At 51.1% G+C, this 18,301-nt stretch overlaps 5 protein-coding genes and 1 non-coding gene across 6 annotated transcripts; 3 read left to right on the plus strand and 3 right to left on the minus strand.

Annotated features, from left to right (window-relative positions):
• Window positions 1-313: 313 nt before the first annotated feature.
• On the minus strand, window positions 314-2,460 carry BO87DRAFT_189264 (putative serine palmitoyltransferase 1). The gene has a single exon (XM_025618474.1). It carries the CDS (start codon window positions 2,337-2,339, stop codon window positions 471-473), a length of 1,869 nt encoding a protein of 622 aa, XP_025483401.1. The 5' UTR covers window positions 2,340-2,460; the 3' UTR covers window positions 314-470.
• Window positions 2,461-2,895: 435 nt separating this feature from the next.
• Window positions 2,896-4,312, plus strand: BO87DRAFT_189266 (metallophosphatase domain-containing protein). Its single transcript, XM_025618475.1, has 2 exons — window positions 2,896-3,216; window positions 3,359-4,312. Exons 1-2 carry the CDS (start codon window positions 3,003-3,005, stop codon window positions 4,291-4,293), a joined length of 1,149 nt encoding a protein of 382 aa, XP_025483402.1. The 5' UTR covers window positions 2,896-3,002; the 3' UTR covers window positions 4,294-4,312.
• A 1,127-nt stretch (window positions 4,313-5,439) lies between these two features.
• On the plus strand, window positions 5,440-5,529 carry BO87DRAFT_t73. Its single transcript has one exon. It is a non-coding gene; the product is annotated as a tRNA-Asp (tRNA).
• A 4,573-nt stretch (window positions 5,530-10,102) lies between these two features.
• On the plus strand, window positions 10,103-12,609 carry BO87DRAFT_189279 (DnaJ domain protein). Its single transcript, XM_025618476.1, has one exon. The coding sequence runs from the start codon at window positions 10,565-10,567 to the stop codon at window positions 12,290-12,292; it is 1,728 nt and encodes a 575-aa protein (XP_025483403.1). The 5' UTR covers window positions 10,103-10,564; the 3' UTR covers window positions 12,293-12,609.
• Window positions 12,610-12,927: 318 nt separating this feature from the next.
• Window positions 12,928-14,484, minus strand: BO87DRAFT_301011 (alpha/beta hydrolase; the record flags this gene model as incomplete). Its single annotated transcript, XM_025619145.1, has 2 exons — window positions 12,928-13,288; window positions 13,514-14,484. 2 exons carry the CDS (start codon window positions 14,482-14,484, stop codon window positions 12,928-12,930), a joined length of 1,332 nt encoding a protein of 443 aa, XP_025483404.1.
• A 628-nt stretch (window positions 14,485-15,112) lies between these two features.
• Window positions 15,113-18,301, minus strand: BO87DRAFT_301177 (putative prefoldin subunit 2; the record flags this gene model as incomplete). Its single annotated transcript, XM_025619152.1, has 6 exons — window positions 15,113-15,600; window positions 15,650-15,952; window positions 16,008-17,276; window positions 17,790-18,004; window positions 18,107-18,200; window positions 18,262-18,301. 6 exons carry the CDS (start codon window positions 18,299-18,301, stop codon window positions 15,113-15,115), a joined length of 2,409 nt encoding a protein of 802 aa, XP_025483405.1.

Consider the following 18,301-nt stretch of genomic DNA (forward strand, 5'->3'; position numbering starts at 1 on the left):
CACTAGATAGAGACCCAGTCTTCCCCCAGACAGTCCAGGCACTCCTTATTACTAGTACTCAAACACAACAATATGATTTTTTCCACGGTCGCATTCATGCCCAAGAACAGCAAATGAAACTCCTATTGCAACTCAAATCAGAAAATGACCTCTGATTAGCATAGGATTCTTCTTATTATCTCAAAGAGTGAGCGCCATATGAACAAGATCTCCGGGTCCAGCGAGGGTTTGTATATTGTCTAGAAAGAAAACATTACTGTATACATTAATATTAATATCATCAAGTACGTTTTGGCGTCTTCAAATGCCGGCTTTTTTTGTTCAGCGAAAGAATTCAAACAACCCGTAACACCCAAGTAAATCGAATCCAAAAAGAGGGCGTTAGCTATATGTTCTTGGCGTGTATATTCTTGAACATCATACGGCGTTAGAATATCCTGTTTCTAATAACATTAAGCGGTGACATCCACCTAGTATAAAGGCTGATTTGCGTCGTAAGTACCCCTCGCAATGACCTCTTCGAGAAGCCAACGGGGAGGCTCAATCATCCGGGGTCCCTTCGAGCTATCGTGCGCAGACAATGGTTCTCTCAGGCCACCTGCAATGCCCGAAGAGAATTTGATCTCCAATGCATCGCCTATTTCATCGCACGCCTGCAGGATGCGATCCAGATCGTCTTTGGTGTGCGCGGCTGAGATGCAGAGTCGCGCCCGTGACAGCTCCAGGGGCGTGGCAGGGTAGGTCACGACAACCACAGAGATCTTGCGTCGCAGCATTTCTCGCGAGAAGGCAGGCATCTTGGCAGGGTTGTACAACATCAATGGCACGATTGGAGAATCGTCATGTCCGTAAACGATGAAGCCCAGTCTCTTCAATCCGAGCCGAAGGTAGCGCGAGTTGAAGGCCAAGCGCTGCATCCGCTCGCGTCCCTCGCCCGGGTGAAGAGGATCCTCATCAGCAATGAGTCGCAACGAGGAGTAGATCTGGGCCAGGACAGGAAGCGATGGTGCTTCTCCAAAGATTTGACCAGCGTTTGTGCAGCGAATCTTGTCAATGATGGCCCTGTCGGCCGCGATATAGCCACCGTTCGCCCCGAAGGACTTGGTAAACGTTCCCATCAGGATGTCGACTTCCGCCGGGTCTACTTTGAAGTAGTCGCAAACTCCGCGTCCGTGACGTCCAACAGCTCCAATGGAGTGTGCCTCGTCAACAAAAAGGTGGAACTTGTACTTCTTCTTCAATGCCAGTATCCGAGGAAGGTTGCACATGGTACCTTCCATAGAGAACAGTCCCTCCACGGTAACAAGAATCTTCTTCCACGGCCTATGCGTGCGAGGCTGACCTTGAGAGATTGCCTCCCTGAGACGCTTCTCGAGGTCGGCCATGTTGTTGTGCGCGAAGACCTGAATAGCCGCGCCAGACAGACGAGCACCAAACCGGATGGACGCATGGTTGAGTTCATCAGACAGGATCAGACATCCCTTTTCCATGATAGAGGGAAAGATAGTAGCATTCGTCACAAAGCCCATGGAGAACACAACTGCGGCTTCTTTCCCCACAAACCGGGCAATTTGATCTTCCACCTCGGCATGAAGCTTCGTGATTCCTCCTTCAAGAGTCGATGCAATGCAAATGCCATCCCGGCGAAGTACCTCCTCGGCATAGTCGGTGCATGGGCCTTCCGACTGAGCAAAACCCAGATAATTATACGAACTCAGATTGAGCGTATCCGTCGTTGTGCCCGTAAGTCTGAAATGAAGATTGTCTTCAGTCGTGCGGTCCAACAGCGTGACATGCCTGCCCGGAACACCAACGATCGGCCTCTCAAAGCAGTCATTGATCCGTTGCTTCAAGCGTCGCGTATAGAAACTCTCGAAGTCGCTGTACAATGACGCATAGCCATTCTGGGGCTTCAAGTGCCGGTAAGTATGGGAGCGAAACCACTTATCCACGAAATCATGAAAATGGCCGAGAAAGATCAGCACGAGAAAGCTGACGTAGGTGGTCAGGACGACGAAGTACGGAGGCTCATCAATGACCGGGTCAGGGATCTCTCCGCCGGGATGCTCGCTGGTGTAGAGATGCGACGGATCGCCCAGGGGTCCGAACTCGGCGTGCTGCTTGGCTAGCTTTCGAATCGCTTCTGGGTCGGAGGGTGCCTGGTCTTGGGTTACTGCTGTTGTTCTCATGGCATCGGGAGAGCAGCCACTAACAGCGCGAAGGGAGGCCACAGCAGTAGAATGAGCCGTCGGGGAGTCGGGGGATACACCGGAATTGCCGCCGCTGATTGCTGCATCCTTCTCGGGGCGCGGTTTACTGCGCTTCCAGCGAGGCATCATGAAGCAGAGGGGCTGACGGTAAACCCTCAGCCACAACTAGCAATAGTACTGATGCTGAAGAATGCAGCTAAGATAACGGCGGCTGAGCAGGGTGAGGTGAGAAGGGGAGGGGAACAGGGGAAGGTTGTATCGTGAGGTCGCTGAAGCGTGATTCCTCCATCATGTAATGGTGAGAGGCGGTTCCACTCGGCTTGTTCGGGGGTGAGATTGGCGCCCGATCATTGGTGGCATCCGGTGGCTGATGCCGGATGCCTCCGACGGGCCACGCGGAGACTTTCGGAGTTCATTGGCCAGACCGCTGACTCAGCATGGCCTGATGGCACATGGGCGCAACTTGTTGCATTTCCATCTGCTGCTTAATGTTAATTCACATAATGAGAATATTAGCCAGGCTTTGTCCTTTCGTCAGGTGGTACAATCCTCGGGGTACCGTGCTAAAACCTTCTAGCAAATTCTTTGCCTAGGGCTGACATCCGTATATGGACGGCAGCTGATGTTGGACAATAACCCTACAGTGACGGCAGCATTTGAAACTACGCCTTTGTCACTGCAGCTATAGTCCGCTCCGCTTTACGTAACACAGAACGGCTTCGCTAAGCCTTCACTGAAATAGTAACGCCATCGGGCTGTGCTGACAGCTCAACACGAAGGGGGCGTCGGATCATGGCAAAAAGCGTGAAGATGCGTCGAAAGACACGTTTTGTCTGTATCTCTGATACGCATGCCTACACGCCGTTAGAGGCCGGTTTTAAGCTTCCCGCCGGAGATGTCTTAATCCATGCTGGTGACCTCACCAACCATGGGAGCGCTGCTGAACTGCGTAAGACAATGAGCTGGATTGCTACAGCTGACTTCGAAGTCAAAATCATCATCTGCGGTTCGTCTCCCTCCCGCCCAGACTGCCAAATGTTGGGCCTCTAAGTACGGTCTTTGTTGTCCGAGAAGGCCACTCGTAGGGCTGAAGAAAACGGGGAAGCTCGATGGCCAAAGAATATGTACTGAGTACCGGTAATCATCAGGAAACCATGATATCACACTAGACCCGGGTTTCTACGCTGAATACGGGTCTAGCTTTCACGGCCAACATCTAGAAGATACCCAGAAGTGTCTGGAAATAGTAACCCAAGCATCACCGTCAATAGTCTATCTCAGGCACCAGTCAGCATTAATCCGGTTGACCCGGCCTAACGGCCCAAATACCATCTTCAAGGTCTTTGGCTCTCCATACTCCCAGTCACCTGGAATTTGGGCGTATGGATACGAGTCTTCAGATGCTGGTGCGCTTTGGAACAGCATTCCATTGGACACGGATATCACCGTGACCCATACGCCGCCTTATTCGCACTGCGATAGCCGAGTTGAAGGCATTTCAGTCGGATGCACAGCCCTGTGGGGTGCATTAAGCAAAGTTCGGCCATCACTAGCAGTATGTGGCCATGTACACGAGTCGCGAGGCTCGGAGAGGGTGCGATGGTATTCTTCACAGGCATCGTCATCACCAACGGTGGATGTCCAAAAGCATAAGGATCCAGTTATGCTGCCTGCCCCGGGCAGTAAGAAGCAGAGCCTGGTCGATCTCACGGGCAAGAAGGCACCCAAAATCGATAACAATTACTTTGCCGGCAACAACCTTCGAGCGCCAGCCAGTCAACTGTTCCGATCATCACAAAAGGCCCTGCTGTTACCGTCTTTTAAGTGGCCATCTGAAGGATTCCAAGGCTCTAAAGCCGATCAATCAACGTCATCCTTCCGGCCTTTGTGCTTAGAGGAAGGACACACTGAGAATGAAGACGAATCTAATTTAAGGCGACGCGAAACATGTATTGTCAATGCGGCCATCGTGGCGACCAGTTGGCCGCATCGGGGTGGGAAACGGTTCCATGCCCCTATTGTGGTCGATCTAGAACTACCAGTCTGGGAAGAGGAGAAGGGAGGAAATGAACCCCACGGCTAGAATGTGCAGCTCATATCGTCTGTCCTGAATGGCCAGGTTAGCATTGACTCCAACGATTGGCTGTGCAAGGTGGAATATCTCTTGTCGTGCAGCAGGCAGCTTGAGCTTTGACCTGCGGTTTGACGTATGGCCGACCGTTTCGGGTCGGATGCATCACTGGCTGCCTTGGATTTGGGAGACACTTCAGCCATGTAGAGCACTCCGCCCCATACTGTTTTGAGTATATACACCGGCCTGGTTGGGACTGGTTGTCGGTCGTTGTAGAGGAGCGGGAATAAGTAACGCTGTGACTCAAGAGCAGCAAGGCGGTGGTGTGGTGGTGATGCTCCCTAGCTCCCTAGCTCCCTTGCTCTTTGTCTTGTGTCGGGTCGTCATTTGATGAACCAGAAACCCGGGATGGAACAAGTGGAAGATCGGGAAAGCAGGGGCAGCGTGGTAGCTGAGGGGATGTAAACAGCACAATGATCACTGGATGCTTACGTTGAAATTCATAAGCAGCAAATGAGGACGGCAGTTCCAGGTGTCGAATGGCCATGAAAGATCATCTGAAACGTGATGTGGGTGAATGACATCCTTTGCTCATTATAGTAGACTGGAGCAGGATCACCAAGTCACTCTGAGACGGGTATGGCAGTTAGAGGTCTGTGACCAGAGCCAGAGGGAGATAGCCATGACCATTCCTTTGAGCATACACCAGTCAAAGTCCAGGAGTAAAGACTGTTCAGAACAGGCCGCGGAATGGAGGCACTTGATGCTGTCCTATGAGTGACAGTGAAGAAGTGTGGCGGGGTTGAGACGGAGCATCGGGTCCTACCAACCCCTACTTAGGCTCCTGACTGCAATGTGTCAGCGGACCCTGTGAGCCCATCTCCCTTAATGCTGCGTGCATGAAGAACATCAGAACATCAGAACAGCTCAGGAAAGTGCCGTGTACTATGCTGCTGTCTGCGTGGAGAATCAGATCGTCGAGTTATCTGTATCGTTATCGACGCCCCTTACCCACAGTGGGTCTTGGATGGTTCACGATTTGGAAAGAAACCGATCTGCTCCGCTACAAGCTATGATGTCAATCGGGTTGGCCAATCTTCCGATTAAACTATAAGTAAGATTATAAAGCAAAATAATAAACAACGTTACAACTGAACATCCTCGATGGTCTAACGGTCATGATTTCCGCTTGTCAATCCTCAATAGGAACAAGCGCGGGAGACCTGGGTTCGACTCCCAGTCGGGGAGATTTTTTTGCCCTTGAGGCTTTCGCAAGTGCGCCACAAGAACCTGCGACTGACCTTTTTGGTATCGATTGTTCTTTTGGTCGAGACAGCACCGAGCCACCATCTCGAGCACCTGACTGTGTCGCAAGGTGGCAGACGACGGGTCGACCTGATGCTGCGGATTGAACCCACACCGTCACCACTTCCTCCACTCTTCATTGTAGTGATTAACTGTGCTAGGCCTGAGATAGTTTTTACATCCAGAGTCAGCTGTGAAGGCAGAAGCTGAAAGGGTTAAGAGATGCGTACGTAGGCAGCCCGCCCGTAACGACGCTGCCGGGATCAGGGCGTGGAATAAAACCGAGCAACGCCACAGAACTGAGGTTAGCGCGCTAAAGAGGCCTTGATATCCCTCCATTCAGCCGTAGCCACCGATTTGTGATGGGGCCGGTGGGTAACGACCGATTCTCAAGAAGGCTAGGTAGCCGCCAAACTGGATTGATAAGATGCAGTTGGGGTTGATATTCGCCAACATCATTGGTGGTGGGCGCCGTGGTAAAACCCCCCGGGTGCAGCTGGCTGATGAGGGGGGGCCTGTTTCGCAATGCTTACTGCAACACTAACATTGAACGCGTAGGTAACCTCTACCACGAGGCACTTGGGACCTCCACACCCCACATGAAAGCCTGCATTGGCGGATGATGTGAGCCAGCAAGGTACGTACCATAGGACATTGTGGTCAGCGAGTCTCACAGGCATGGGCCACACAGGAAGCCCCCTGCTTATTGCCTGTCACCCCCAAAGGAACAGGCCGGGATTCCAGCGTTCATCGGAACGTGTCATACGAATGCTGTAGTAGTACACACCTACACACCATTTCAGCTATGGGTAAATGTCGGGGCCGCATCAATCGACTCGCTCGGCCTGGCAGACAAAACAATGGGCGCTTCATCTGACAGCGCGCCCGAGCCGACGATGGGTCCAGAGCCCGGGCAAAGTTTCTGAACCTGAGAACAGCTGCTTTAAGCTCCTGTTAACGTTTTGCATCAATCCTGCACTTGCGAGCCTTGACGAAGAGCTGGAGCACCAGCGCCCCTTGATCCAAGGCTATTGGGAGCGTCTCATTGGATGCGCGGAATCGCGAAAGTGAAGCAGTATCATGCAAACTAATGCCGGGACAATCATTGCATGGACAGCGGGCGCGAATTGTTGGCTGAGCCGTGCAGCAGACATCGGGTGCAGATGACTTTGCACAGGGTCCAATTACTCCTTCGAGAACAATCAGCTCGGCGAGGAACGTTCGGTGCGGCGTGTCATGGGCACGGATAACCTGGGGGTGGGACAGGCGAGATAGGCTGACACGCCATTGCGTGGTACAAGACAAGCCCTGCAACCACTAGTTACGATCCCAGGATGAGCAAGCCAGCCATGTTGCCATGCTCTGTATCAGCCGTTTTTAACTTTGGCCGTTTGATGCCGATCAAATTGATAGATCTACACGATTCGGGGCCTTACCCCGCGAAACTTGCAGGATACACCTTGTGACAGAAGATAACCGTCGCGAGGGATGGAAGACCATACCACTGACGAGCATTCATGGTTTTCCTTTTCCTTCCCCTTCACAGCCGTGAGGAACCGGAAGTAGTAGCTAACTAGTGAGTAGTACTAGTTTCTGGAGAATCAGCCCAGGGACGGAGACAAATGAAGGGCGGGACCTTCCGGGAATAATCCACGGGACTAATTCACGCGCGCCCGGACCGGATCGATGGATAATGATGGACTGTAACCATGGACAACGCCCCTCCAGGTACCATAACCATCATGTTCCTGAAGTTCAGTCAGCCAGCCGAGGTACCTTTTTTTTCTTTCTTTCTCTACCCCACGCATAGGAAGAGGTATCATCCCTGTACGGATGAGTCCATTTTGCGATGGGTTGGTTCCACTCCACCGGACTAGTCCATTCAAAGTAGTAAGGATGCTGCTGTAGGAGCAAAAGCCAAGAGGAGGAGGTAAGAGGAAGGAGAGCAGCGAATTCGCTGAGCCAATTCCAGACAGACTGCCGAACCCAGCGCATCGTGTCCGGTGAGGCGACCCCAAAATAGGATGCAGCTAGCAGAGCGCATACGCAGGTGACTGCTGATGTGATTGGATTGTAAATCCCTCCCGGTGAAGGGCAAAGGCTGTGGGCATAAATGGTGTCAGCCTATAAGGAGGCAAAACAGACCCAAGGTGGTGTGTGGGAGACGATCCAGTCAGTTGGCAGTTTGCCAGTCGGCGTTTGGGAAGGAAAGTGAGGGAAGTGAGGGAAGTGGAGGTGGTGCGGGGTTTCTTTCCTCGCGGCGTCTTTTTTGGTGGTTGACAACTCGGCCTGACTGGTCAACTCCCCCCGGTGCTGAGGGAGAGGGTGTGTTCCGATCGAAGCAAACGTCGATGATTAGTTGGTGTTGGAAGTCTCGGTGGTTCAATCAGAGCAATGAGAGAAGAAAGATTCTGTTACGACGTACTACCATATGTACGGAGTACTTATGGGAGGTAGTACGCAGTAGATACTACTTACTACTTGCTAGTCATTATCAACCTAGAAACCAAACAGTAGTAGTACTTACTGCTTAGTAGTAACTAGACGCTCACTAGGCAGAGAGTGCCCTGTTCAGCTACTATTTACTACTAACCTATTACTGCTAGTTAGTTACAGAGTACTACCGGATAGATGGATAGTTTACTCCATAGAGGAACATCTCCTCGTGGAAAAGGCCCCGCAGATCAATCAGGCTGATGACTGACGGTCGCAAAGTCGAATTCGCTCATCTGCCGGGGACCACCAGGTGGATGACCAAACAGACACTCGTCCTGCAGACACCCATGGCTTAGTCTCCTCTGCGTCGTAACTTTGACGCTAGCAATGGGACAGGCAAGATGGATTTCTGGCCAAGCGCCCGCCGTGACCGTGATGAAGATGTGACTAAGAACGGCCCAGCATCTTCCTCTCACTCGATCCCGCAGTTGCACATAGGGCTTCAGGGTTTGCGAGAAGCCAACATGATACGAAGGTCAACAAAAGTCAAGGCTTAGATACTACGAGTTCTTTCTCTCTTGTACCTGGAAGTCTTCTCTCGCCAGGTACCAATCCCTCCAATAAAAATGGTTCCTTCATGGATCGGAGATAAACCCACGGTCAAACACCACCGGGGTATTTGTACCACATCAGGTCCAGTTTCATTTCCCTTCGTTTGCAGGATGATACGTCTCATTCTCTAGATCACCTTCTGGCGGCTGTTTTTCATAATAATAATCTTCGATCCTGTATTTCGTATTCTTATGCCTCCTGTGATCTACTTTTTGGACGTTGTATGAACCAATTGTCCTATTTTCATCCTGCCTTCCTGCTGAAAGGCATCAATGATTGACCGCTCCTTGCCAATCGTTCATCGTTGGTTCTCCATTATTGCAACTTGCCTGTTGACGATTGTTGCTGTTGTTCCTCGCAAAGCGGGCCCTTGGGCTTCCTGATTGTGACAAGACTCCATCGTTGGTTTCACTTTCACACTTCACCGCTGCTTTACAGTCCATCTGTTGGCTCGCTCTGCACCAGGAATTCGAATGCAGAGAGTATCATAATCATACTACTCTCTTCAGAGTCATCCTTCTGCTGCTCCTCCTCATCATAATCATCATCACTCCCAAGAGATTCACGAGACGATCCGACTCTTATATCGTCATTGTTGCCAATCAATCCTGTTTGAATCCAGTTGTCCTCCCTGCTGCTACTCCTGCCCACTTCTTATACCACCGACATACTTCGCATTTGGCCTAAACCCCAGCAAGGACAATCCAACCAGACGCAGCTGGTGGCATCATCGAGCGTCTTCTAGTTTAATCATCAGCCATTATTCATCGACGTTGGCGTCTGACCAGCTAGCTCCCTCACTCCCTCACTCGACCAGCAACCCTGACTAAACGTGGTGCCACTTCATCTGACCATCCTTTAGTCTTAGTCGATTTGGCTGCTTTTTCTACTTTTAGCTTACACTCTTCCGGGTCTCCAGTTGAAGCAGCGTGGCGCAGTGTGCTTGGGTCCGATTGTTTGGCGGTATTTGCCCGTTGGGGGAAAAATCCCTTTTGATTTTCTCGCATTTTTCCTCTCCTTCTCTTTAGTATTTTGACTTTTTCCCCTTTTGCCCCTCAGCGCTGGTCGCCTCTCCCGACCAGATAGGAATATTCCCCCCTCTTGATTGAACTGGAGTGCATCCACTCTGACTACTAACTAACTTCGGGTCTGGTTTGCTGGGCGAAATTACCCGGGCCAAGTACTGCCCCCAGCTGTTCCCCTCTTACTTTTTCTTCTCTTGGGTACTTGGGAATCTTCCTGCCATACAACTTGGGGATCCATCAGTAACCATACCTAAAAACCTACCTACCAACTAATTCATTATTATTTTGGGTTATTTTGCCTCGCAATTTCCCTCCCCCTCCCCTCCCCTCCATCCTCTCTGTCTCTCTCCTTGGTTTAAACCCGCTGCACACTCCAAACCAGACTCTTACTAGTGACTTTTATTCTGCATGGTTCATATTCTCCTTTTACTCATTATTACTCATTAATTTCACATCCCAGTTCACTACAACTGACTCCCCTCCTGCCTGCCGGTTTCACCCTACCTTTTGTCATCCTGCTTCTTCCCCTTCTTTCGTCTTCGCCGGCCTTCTCCATGAATTGGCCGCATATCCGATCGGGACAATCCTGACTATGCGCCTTTGATCGTCAAGCACCCACGTCACCCCATCGAGCCGTCTATCCGCCCGCCTTGTCCATCTCAGCGTACCTTACACATCCGCGCTATCGCTGCAACCCTCCGGCTTCGCCTCCCTCCGTTCAGGTACTTACCGCTTCTGCTGTCCTCCACGCTTTCTTATACAACGCCACACCGCGGCACTTGTCGCTTTCTTGTTGCTCTGCATTTATCATCATACTGTCTATTTAAATCATCTGTTGATCCTGCATTGAGGCTGGTTTATATGTTTTCTACCCCATCTTTCACTAGTGTCTTACACAGACCATCATGGCAGCCGCGCCAGATATCGATCCATACGAAGTGCTGGGGGTGGCAAGGGATGCGGCCTTGTCGGATATCAAATCTGCTCATCGCAAACTCGTGTTGAAATGTCACCCCGATAAAATCAAAGATGAGTCGCTGAGAAGCAAGGCTCAGGATGAATTTCAGAAGGTGCAGCAGGCTTACGAGACGCTTTCGGATGAGACGAGAAGGGCCAAGTACGATGCGAAAGCTCGGCTGGCTGAGCTGCGTCGCCAAATGCACGAACAAGGCGTACCGGTCAATGGTACCTCGGCCTATGCCACCCCGCGCGCAAGCGCCCCTCGCGAGTATCGCAACGGACGGTACTACGAGGAGAGGACGCCGGCTGATGCAGCCACCTATTCCGATGACGACCTCCAATTCTCCGAAGAGTCGCGCTCAACGTCCCGGAAATACGATGAGTATAAGAAACGATATTCCTCCAAACCCCCGAGCGAGAAGAAGAAGAGCAAGAGTGATGGCCCTAGTACTCGTGCGGCGAGGGATATGGCTCGCGACAACTCGAGGACGACCCACAGCAGTCGTGCCAAATATCGTACCAGGGAACGACAACGGGATGCCTACGAGAAGTATGAGCGGGCCGTTCCGTACAGCGACTCCGAAGACGATGGAGGCGCATCTGACTCCAGCGCCTCGTCCACGGTTTATGTGAAAATTAAGCGCCCCTCGGAAAGGCGCAACCGGGAGGCCTCTTCTCGAAAGTCCCGACCGGCGGATCTCCCGCGCCGGCACACGTCGACCCGCTACGACGACGAGTACACGGATGAATATGAGTCGAGGCATGAGTCGAAGCATGACAAGCTACACACCACCGCTAAAGATTACATTGAACGCTCCAAGGGATCCGTTCCGATCGAAATCGACAGACGTCCGCAAACCTCCCGCTCGCCCCCGCGCAATCATGGCTATGAATCCGCCGATCCAGAGTCTTCCTCGTCACGACACTCCGGCCGCACAAAACGACCGAGCAAGGAAAGTGTTCGGACCAGTAGTTCTCGCAATGGATCATATGAGAAGCTCGGGTCCCAAGCCCGATCCTACGAAGTCAAGGTACCTAGCATGCCAACTGCGGCAACTTCACCGTCAGTGAAGATTCCGTCTTCTGTCCGGCCGTCCCTTCAGCCCTCGCGCTCTGCGAGCGCTGCACAAACCCATTCCCGCCCCAGGGGAATGAGCCGCGAAAATCCACTGCATAACATGGTTCATGAGGCGAGTCGGACAGCGAAACTGCGAACGGACAAGTACGATTCGGGCTACTCGAGTCCGGGCACGCCAGAGATGGCAACCGGCGAGAGTCCGCCCAAGTCGACTCGCTACAAGATTGTGACGGAACCGGACACCGTGCTCAGAGAACCCAGCATACCGCTACCCCAGAAGTCCCCCAGATACGCAAGGGGGGGTTCACCGCCACGTCAAGAACGCCCTATGCCGAAGCCTCCCGTTCGGAGTAGCACCTACACCTACCCCACAGAACACATGCGCTATGAGTCTGCTGCTCGTCCCAGTGTGTCCCGACACTCCTCAAGTCGGCCTGTGTATGGCGAGGTTCGCTCGCCCAAAGACAAAGAGTACAGGTATGCGCGAGAGGTGGGGCCAGATTACATCGCACCCCGCGAGGCTTACATGCGACAGCCATACGGGGATTACCCGGTTCCGCCCCCTGAACGGCGGCAATCCACATATGCTGGATGAGCGTCAATGATGACTTGAGAAGTCAGGTCTACAGGTTGCTGCAACAGCAAGCCACCCTCTTACCCTCACACCCTCCCCGCTCTAGAAGCTCGTTTTCTTCTCCGATAGTCTCTGAGCACCCGCTTGCCTTGACGTCTTTCAAGTCTGACCGTTAGACGTCAATACATGCCACGGCCTCCCAGCTATCACTGTTTTGCGTATACGGTCCATGTTTGATGAGTACCATGTCATAATTTTGTCATTTACCCCCTTTCGATTCTGATATTTTCGCCTCCCCCTCTTTCTTCCCACTACGATATACCTGTTTTTATTACTACTATAACAACATCCGCCACTCAGTCGGCGCACGGACCAGGGCTATCTATCTACCCTGTTGGTTGCATTTTGGTTTATATTTTTTTGGATTATTTGGTTTTGTTTTTTGGATGGTGTGGCCATGAATGAATTTCACGGCGGTGGGACTGAACACATTTTAGGAGTACATGATGACGATCACGAATGACGAAATTGATGTTGAAATGTGTGGGTGGGCTTTTTTTGCATTTGCCCGCTCCTATTTATTACAGAGGAAAGAAACAAACAGACGAACCATAGACATGGAAATATTTTTTGTCCTTTTTCTTATTCCTTTTTTCTTACTTTAGGTTTCTTAGGCAAAAAGAACTGCCCCGGGATCGGGTATCTATGCAGTTCGTATATAGTATATAACTATTAGCTGTTCGGACTTCGAAGAGATTCTTAGCGTCCCAATCGTTGAGGCTGCTGATGATGAGGAGGTTTGGGTACATACCTATCATTCCACTGATGTGGATATAATATGATGTAGGTATGCTCGGTATATACTTCCTAGCGATTTTATCGGTGAAGTCATACATCACACGTTTTAGTAGTTGATACACATGAGACGATATGATGATAGAGAGAAGTAGTATGATGGCATCGACAACCTGTATTTCATCATGCAGACAGACAGACAGACAGTATGCTCTATCAATTCTGAAGTATACACCGCCATAATTATACATACATATATACATACATGCACCGAGGGCTAAGTAATCACATGAGAGCGACGATAGTATTTAGTTCCCAACTACCAAATAGAAAAGAAACCCAATTCGAATGTAATCAGACAACCCACAGATAAACATATACATCAAACCAAGTGTCACCTACTACTATATATACAGACAGACAGACATACTATCTACTTACCACCACCCCCTAACCCACCCAACCAACGCAAACCCCCACCCGACCCCCCTCCCCAACGCCGCCGGCACACCATACTTGAACCACGTCGACACGCTCCAAACATCCGCCTCAGGCACAACCACACCCTGACTCTCCCAATAACTATCAACCCCCTTCCTTCCGTCCCCTTCGAACCCAAGATCCTTCCTCCTCAAAAACCCCTCTACAGCCTCCCAAACCAACCCGCTTACCACTTCCACCCTACTCAGAAAAACCGAATGACTGGCGCCCTCCACCTCCCTATACACCACCCTCCATCCCGGAGGACACATCCCCCTCGCGATCCCAACACCCACCCGCTGCATCAGCACCGGCAACCCCCTATCCTCCTCCGTGCCTATATACCAACACGGGACGTCCTTCCACCCGGCATACGAGTACTCACCACCCTCGAACAGCGCTTTCAGACTCTGCGGTCTAAGCTGTGAGACCCAGTACCGGGCTTCTTCCTCAGGGAGGTCATGGTAGAAGAGTTCGCTGGGGGAAGTGACTAGTTCTGCAAAGCCGGTGGTGTGGTTTGCGCGCCAGGAGGGTGGGGGTCGGCCGAGGAAGGGGTCCATGAAGGAGAAGCCGGTTAGGGTGAAGCCGGAGGCGATGAGGATTAGGCCGATGATGGTGCCGGATGTGGGTGTTTGGGGGACTGTGAAGCCCTTTATGGCGCTGTTGGCGACCATTCCGCCGTAGGAGTGTGCGATCAGGACGACGTTGCGTCCGTGGTGGAGGGTTTCGTGGGTGATGGCAGCGCGGGCGGCGGAGATGTCGTCTTTGAATGTGGCGCTGGGGTCGCCGGTTGTGGAGGGGAGGGTGATGGTCGTGCAGTTGAGGGTTGGGTGGTGGGTTTGGAGGTGGGTGATGAGTTTGGTGTAGCAGGTTGGGAGGTGCCAGGCGCCGGGGATGAAGATTAGGGTTGGGAGGGGGGTGGAGGTTGTAGTAGGCATTGTAATTTATATAGTAGTAGTAGGAGGGATAGTATATTCCCGAGATAGTAGGTGCTGGTGTGGAAGCTGTGTAGTGGTGTTGTTGTTTGAGTATAGTAAGTGACTGACTTTTGAAGATTGAAGCCAATTGATTGTTGTTCTGAAATGTTAAGAATTGTTTGATGATATCGAGGATCGGCAGACTGCATCTCGAGAAAAGTTCTGGATTGCGGAACCGATGGTCGGAGCCGACAGAGCGGAACCGATAGGATTTCCATGACGTATCCGCATAGTGACAGGTGAACTATGAGACACACTGTCTATCCATATATTCAAACAGTTCTTGCTAGTAGCGGCATTAGTTACTGGGTAACAGGCGGTTGTTGGGGAGTTAGGGTGCTTGGCCTTACCTTCACTGCGGGAACAGAGTCCTTCGTCTGGTTGGGATAACAGTACTAGCTTCAACATGATGCAAGTAAGCCCACCTTGGTGATCGCAGAGCTTGCATATTTGCCTTTTCTTCCTAGCCACGGAATAAATGTCGGTGAAATCCCGCAGAGGAACCACAATCGTGTTTCTAGCTTCGCCCGTACTTATAGCAAACGCCGCATGTCGGACCCGCTGTACTTCGCAGGTGGTCTAAAACCAGTCAAGGGCTGAAATCTGAAGTCCAGCATTCAGAGAGTATATCCCCATATCGCGGCATTAATGACTGCAAAACTCTTGTGGCCGCCTCGGATCCGCCGACGGTCTCACCGAGTGAGCTGAGACCTTTCAGCACGATATCTACCTGTCGTTGCCAAACGTCGTTGGCTATCTCTCCAGTATGAAGCGGCGATTGCTGAGAGTTTATCAAGGTTTCAACGGTCTTTTGGTAGACTGTTGCCGTTAAACTCGGGGTAATGTGATAGGCGATGAGAGGGACTTCAGCATCAAGACCGTTTTCAAGATTGAAGGCAGAGTCTGGCGGTAGCGAGAGTACGTGTTCTACTGTTTTTGTGACCGATGCGATTGCCTCAGCCTGATAGGAGCGCATACTTGCGATGATAATGTCGTCAACAGAGTCGCTTCCCCTGCTGAGAGCCAACGCCTCGGCTAAGATGAGGATGCTCAGATCCCAGAATAATACGAGCGAGACTGTTCAATTTGTCAGTAATTAGACACATACGCTAGTCTGAGTACCCACCAGAAGCTGTCCTTGAGTGCAAGGAAAGACACTCCAGGCTGCTGATGCAGTAGTTAATGAACGGGCGGAACTGTTGGTCGAATTTGCTCACGGCTGCCACCGTTGAGGTGACATCCTTCATGCAAGCCAAAGACTGATCAGAGTGTAGTAAATTCTTGACCTCAACTATCTGCCTGCATATGTAAAACGCCTCAGCAACTGCTTTCTTACAGATACTTGGGATGCTGTCATCCAGACCGGAAGGGAAATTGTGATTATTCGACCAGTCGAATGTGGACATGATCGAGCCGGTACTGAAAAGCACTATTCGAGTTCAGCTTGGATACCCAAGGCTAACCGCCCAGAACAATGAGCTTACCTTTACTTTGACCCGGAATGGGAAGTCTGCATGAACGATTTATGGTGAGCGATGCCCCAAGGTCACGGATGTACCCGCCCCAATGCACAGCATTCAGACTGGCTTCCAGCAGACCACTGTATATAGAGTGAGCTCCCAGAGTAGTACAGTGCTTTCTAACAAGCTCAGTCAGAGCACAAAGGCTTTGTAGGCCGCTGTCAAGGAACTCGCGTGTTGACTCGACCGGAGCTTTAGTCGGAACGGTAATGCCACCAAAAAGCAAAATGGCATAGACAACCCTGAACGACCGGACAGATTGTGCCTGTTCGAGAATCTCTTGTGTCTGAAACCAAGAATCGTAGAATGCGTTCTGGGATGCTTCGCTGGTGGGTATCCCATTAACACTGTCCTGCAAGACACTGTCACCGGCTAATCTAGTCTCGGTAGGCAGCCACTGAAGGGAGAACGTGCGAAGCACTGATTTCAATGCAGCATCAGACTGTTTACGCGCAGTCACACTGATGCGATTGCCGTAGAGACCCGCGAAATGATCAAGGAAACGGACGGCCCCGATCACAGTAAAAGTGCAGGAGAGATCGTTCAATGGCATCCCTGAATCCGGAGAAGATATGGCATCCAACGGTGTAACCGAAGCTGGGGTATCCGGAAAAGATGTGTTTGTAGAACTATCTAAAGTAGCAGGCGTATGTCTTTGCGAGGGCTGTTCAATCCAACCTTCCAGTCGGTAGCGTGACGCCGTTGCATACAAATTGCAGTCGTAATCCACAAACCGGGAAGCACATCCCGTAATGATCGCGTGGTAGATTCTTGCCAGCCGATTATCTAAGATTGTTGCATCCAGCTTGGAATTCAGCAAGCGGACAGGACTCGTCAGTGAACTACCAGCAAGTAATGGCATCGCGTAGGACACTCTGTCCGTCAGACTGCTGCGAACGGACGTTTGCGCCTCGCTTGATACTTGCACTGGAGGCACAAAATCCGACGCCAGTCGATTCACCAGATAGAGGTCCATGATATCGTCATGGCCCTTCTGTGTATCATGGCCTTCGTTGAGGTTGAGCCCCGGGATCAGGGTATCCCCGGGGGGCGTGGTACCGGCTTGATAGTAACCATCAGGACTACCAAAGCCTAGAAGTGGAATTTGTGGTAGCTCATTGCTGTTTGTCGATGGGGAAGGCCGCACTAGGTCTTGCTTGGGCTTTACCCTCCGAGATCTGGCAAAGTCAGAGGTGCATGAATGGCCCAGTCGTTGGCAGTTAGTACACTTCTCTCCTCGGGGAGAGGCGAAAAAGCAGCGTCGCTTGGAGCGACGGCATGGATCGCAACTGGAAAATTGACGGCGCTGTGACATGCTGTCACATATTTCCAGATTTAGGTGCGCAGTGAATCGATTTCTTTTGATAATGCTGGGTGATGGATATGCTAAGTTTTCGGTTCAATTGAAGTTGTAGATGAAGACTGGCGGAAGGGCAGATTAGTAACGCAGGCCTTCCACAGGTTTATCTTCAATGATGCTACTTTATATATTATTTGTTGTATGCCTTTCACAATCATCTACGGTGTTCTCTGATTTACTATACGATAGCAGATCGGATGTCTAGAATTACAGAATTTTACTATAGAAATATTATTTTTCAGTGTATAACGCTACATGAAGAGGATACAGAAACCGTGAGAAAACACCAGCACCGTTGCTCTAAGGCTGTACAACCTGGATGTTGTTCTTCTTCTGTAAAGCGACAGAACTGTTAGCAATCCATTCGTCATCCCACATATGTGGACCACCAGAGAACAATCTGCCTACCTTCCAGTTATCCAGATCCGTCTGCTTCGACTTGTACTGCTTCAATAGCTCCTCCAAGACCTGCTTCAATCCATCCGAGTTGGTCTTGAGAGACGGGAGAACGTCCTCAACTGTCCGCTCTACCAGAACACCGTTCACCATCCGAAAGCATTTGCGGTCCTTAGGGAGGGGGTCGAGGGTTTCGATAACAAGCCTAGTGTTGAGTGTGCGTTAGTTGCCATCCCAAACAAGCGCAAGCGGGCACACTGTTGTGCAAAACTTCACAGCAGAGGACCTTCCGAATAGGGCAGCTTACTTATGCTCTTCTGCTTCTTGCTCAATGTCACCGATCTTCTGCGCCAATTGTTGTAGCGTGTTTTTGTAGTTGGAATATTGGAGCTGGAGCTCTGCTTCGAATCAGTCTGGCTTCTTCAGACGGTAACAAAAAAACAGTTTCGGTACAAGACATACCCTGTTGCCTCTTGGGGTTGACTTGTGCTTGGCTGGCCAT

This window comes from Aspergillus neoniger, assembly GCF_003184625.1.
Source record: "Aspergillus neoniger CBS 115656 unplaced genomic scaffold BO87scaffold_5, whole genome shotgun sequence".
In the NCBI taxonomy this organism is placed as follows: Eukaryota; Fungi; Ascomycota; class Eurotiomycetes; order Eurotiales; family Aspergillaceae; genus Aspergillus; species Aspergillus neoniger.

Coding starts and splice junctions, on each gene's coding strand:
- BO87DRAFT_189266 (XM_025618475.1), top strand. CDS start 3,003: ATGGCAAAAAGCGTGAAGATGCGTCGAAAGACACGTTTTGTCTGTATC. Junction 3,217..3,358: donor AGTCAAAATCATCATCTGCG/GTTCGTCTCCCT, acceptor GGTAATCATCAG/GAAACCATGATATCACACTA.
- BO87DRAFT_189264 (XM_025618474.1), bottom strand. CDS start 2,339: ATGATGCCTCGCTGGAAGCGCAGTAAACCGCGCCCCGAGAAGGATGCA.
- BO87DRAFT_189279 (XM_025618476.1), top strand. CDS start 10,565: ATGGCAGCCGCGCCAGATATCGATCCATACGAAGTGCTGGGGGTGGCA.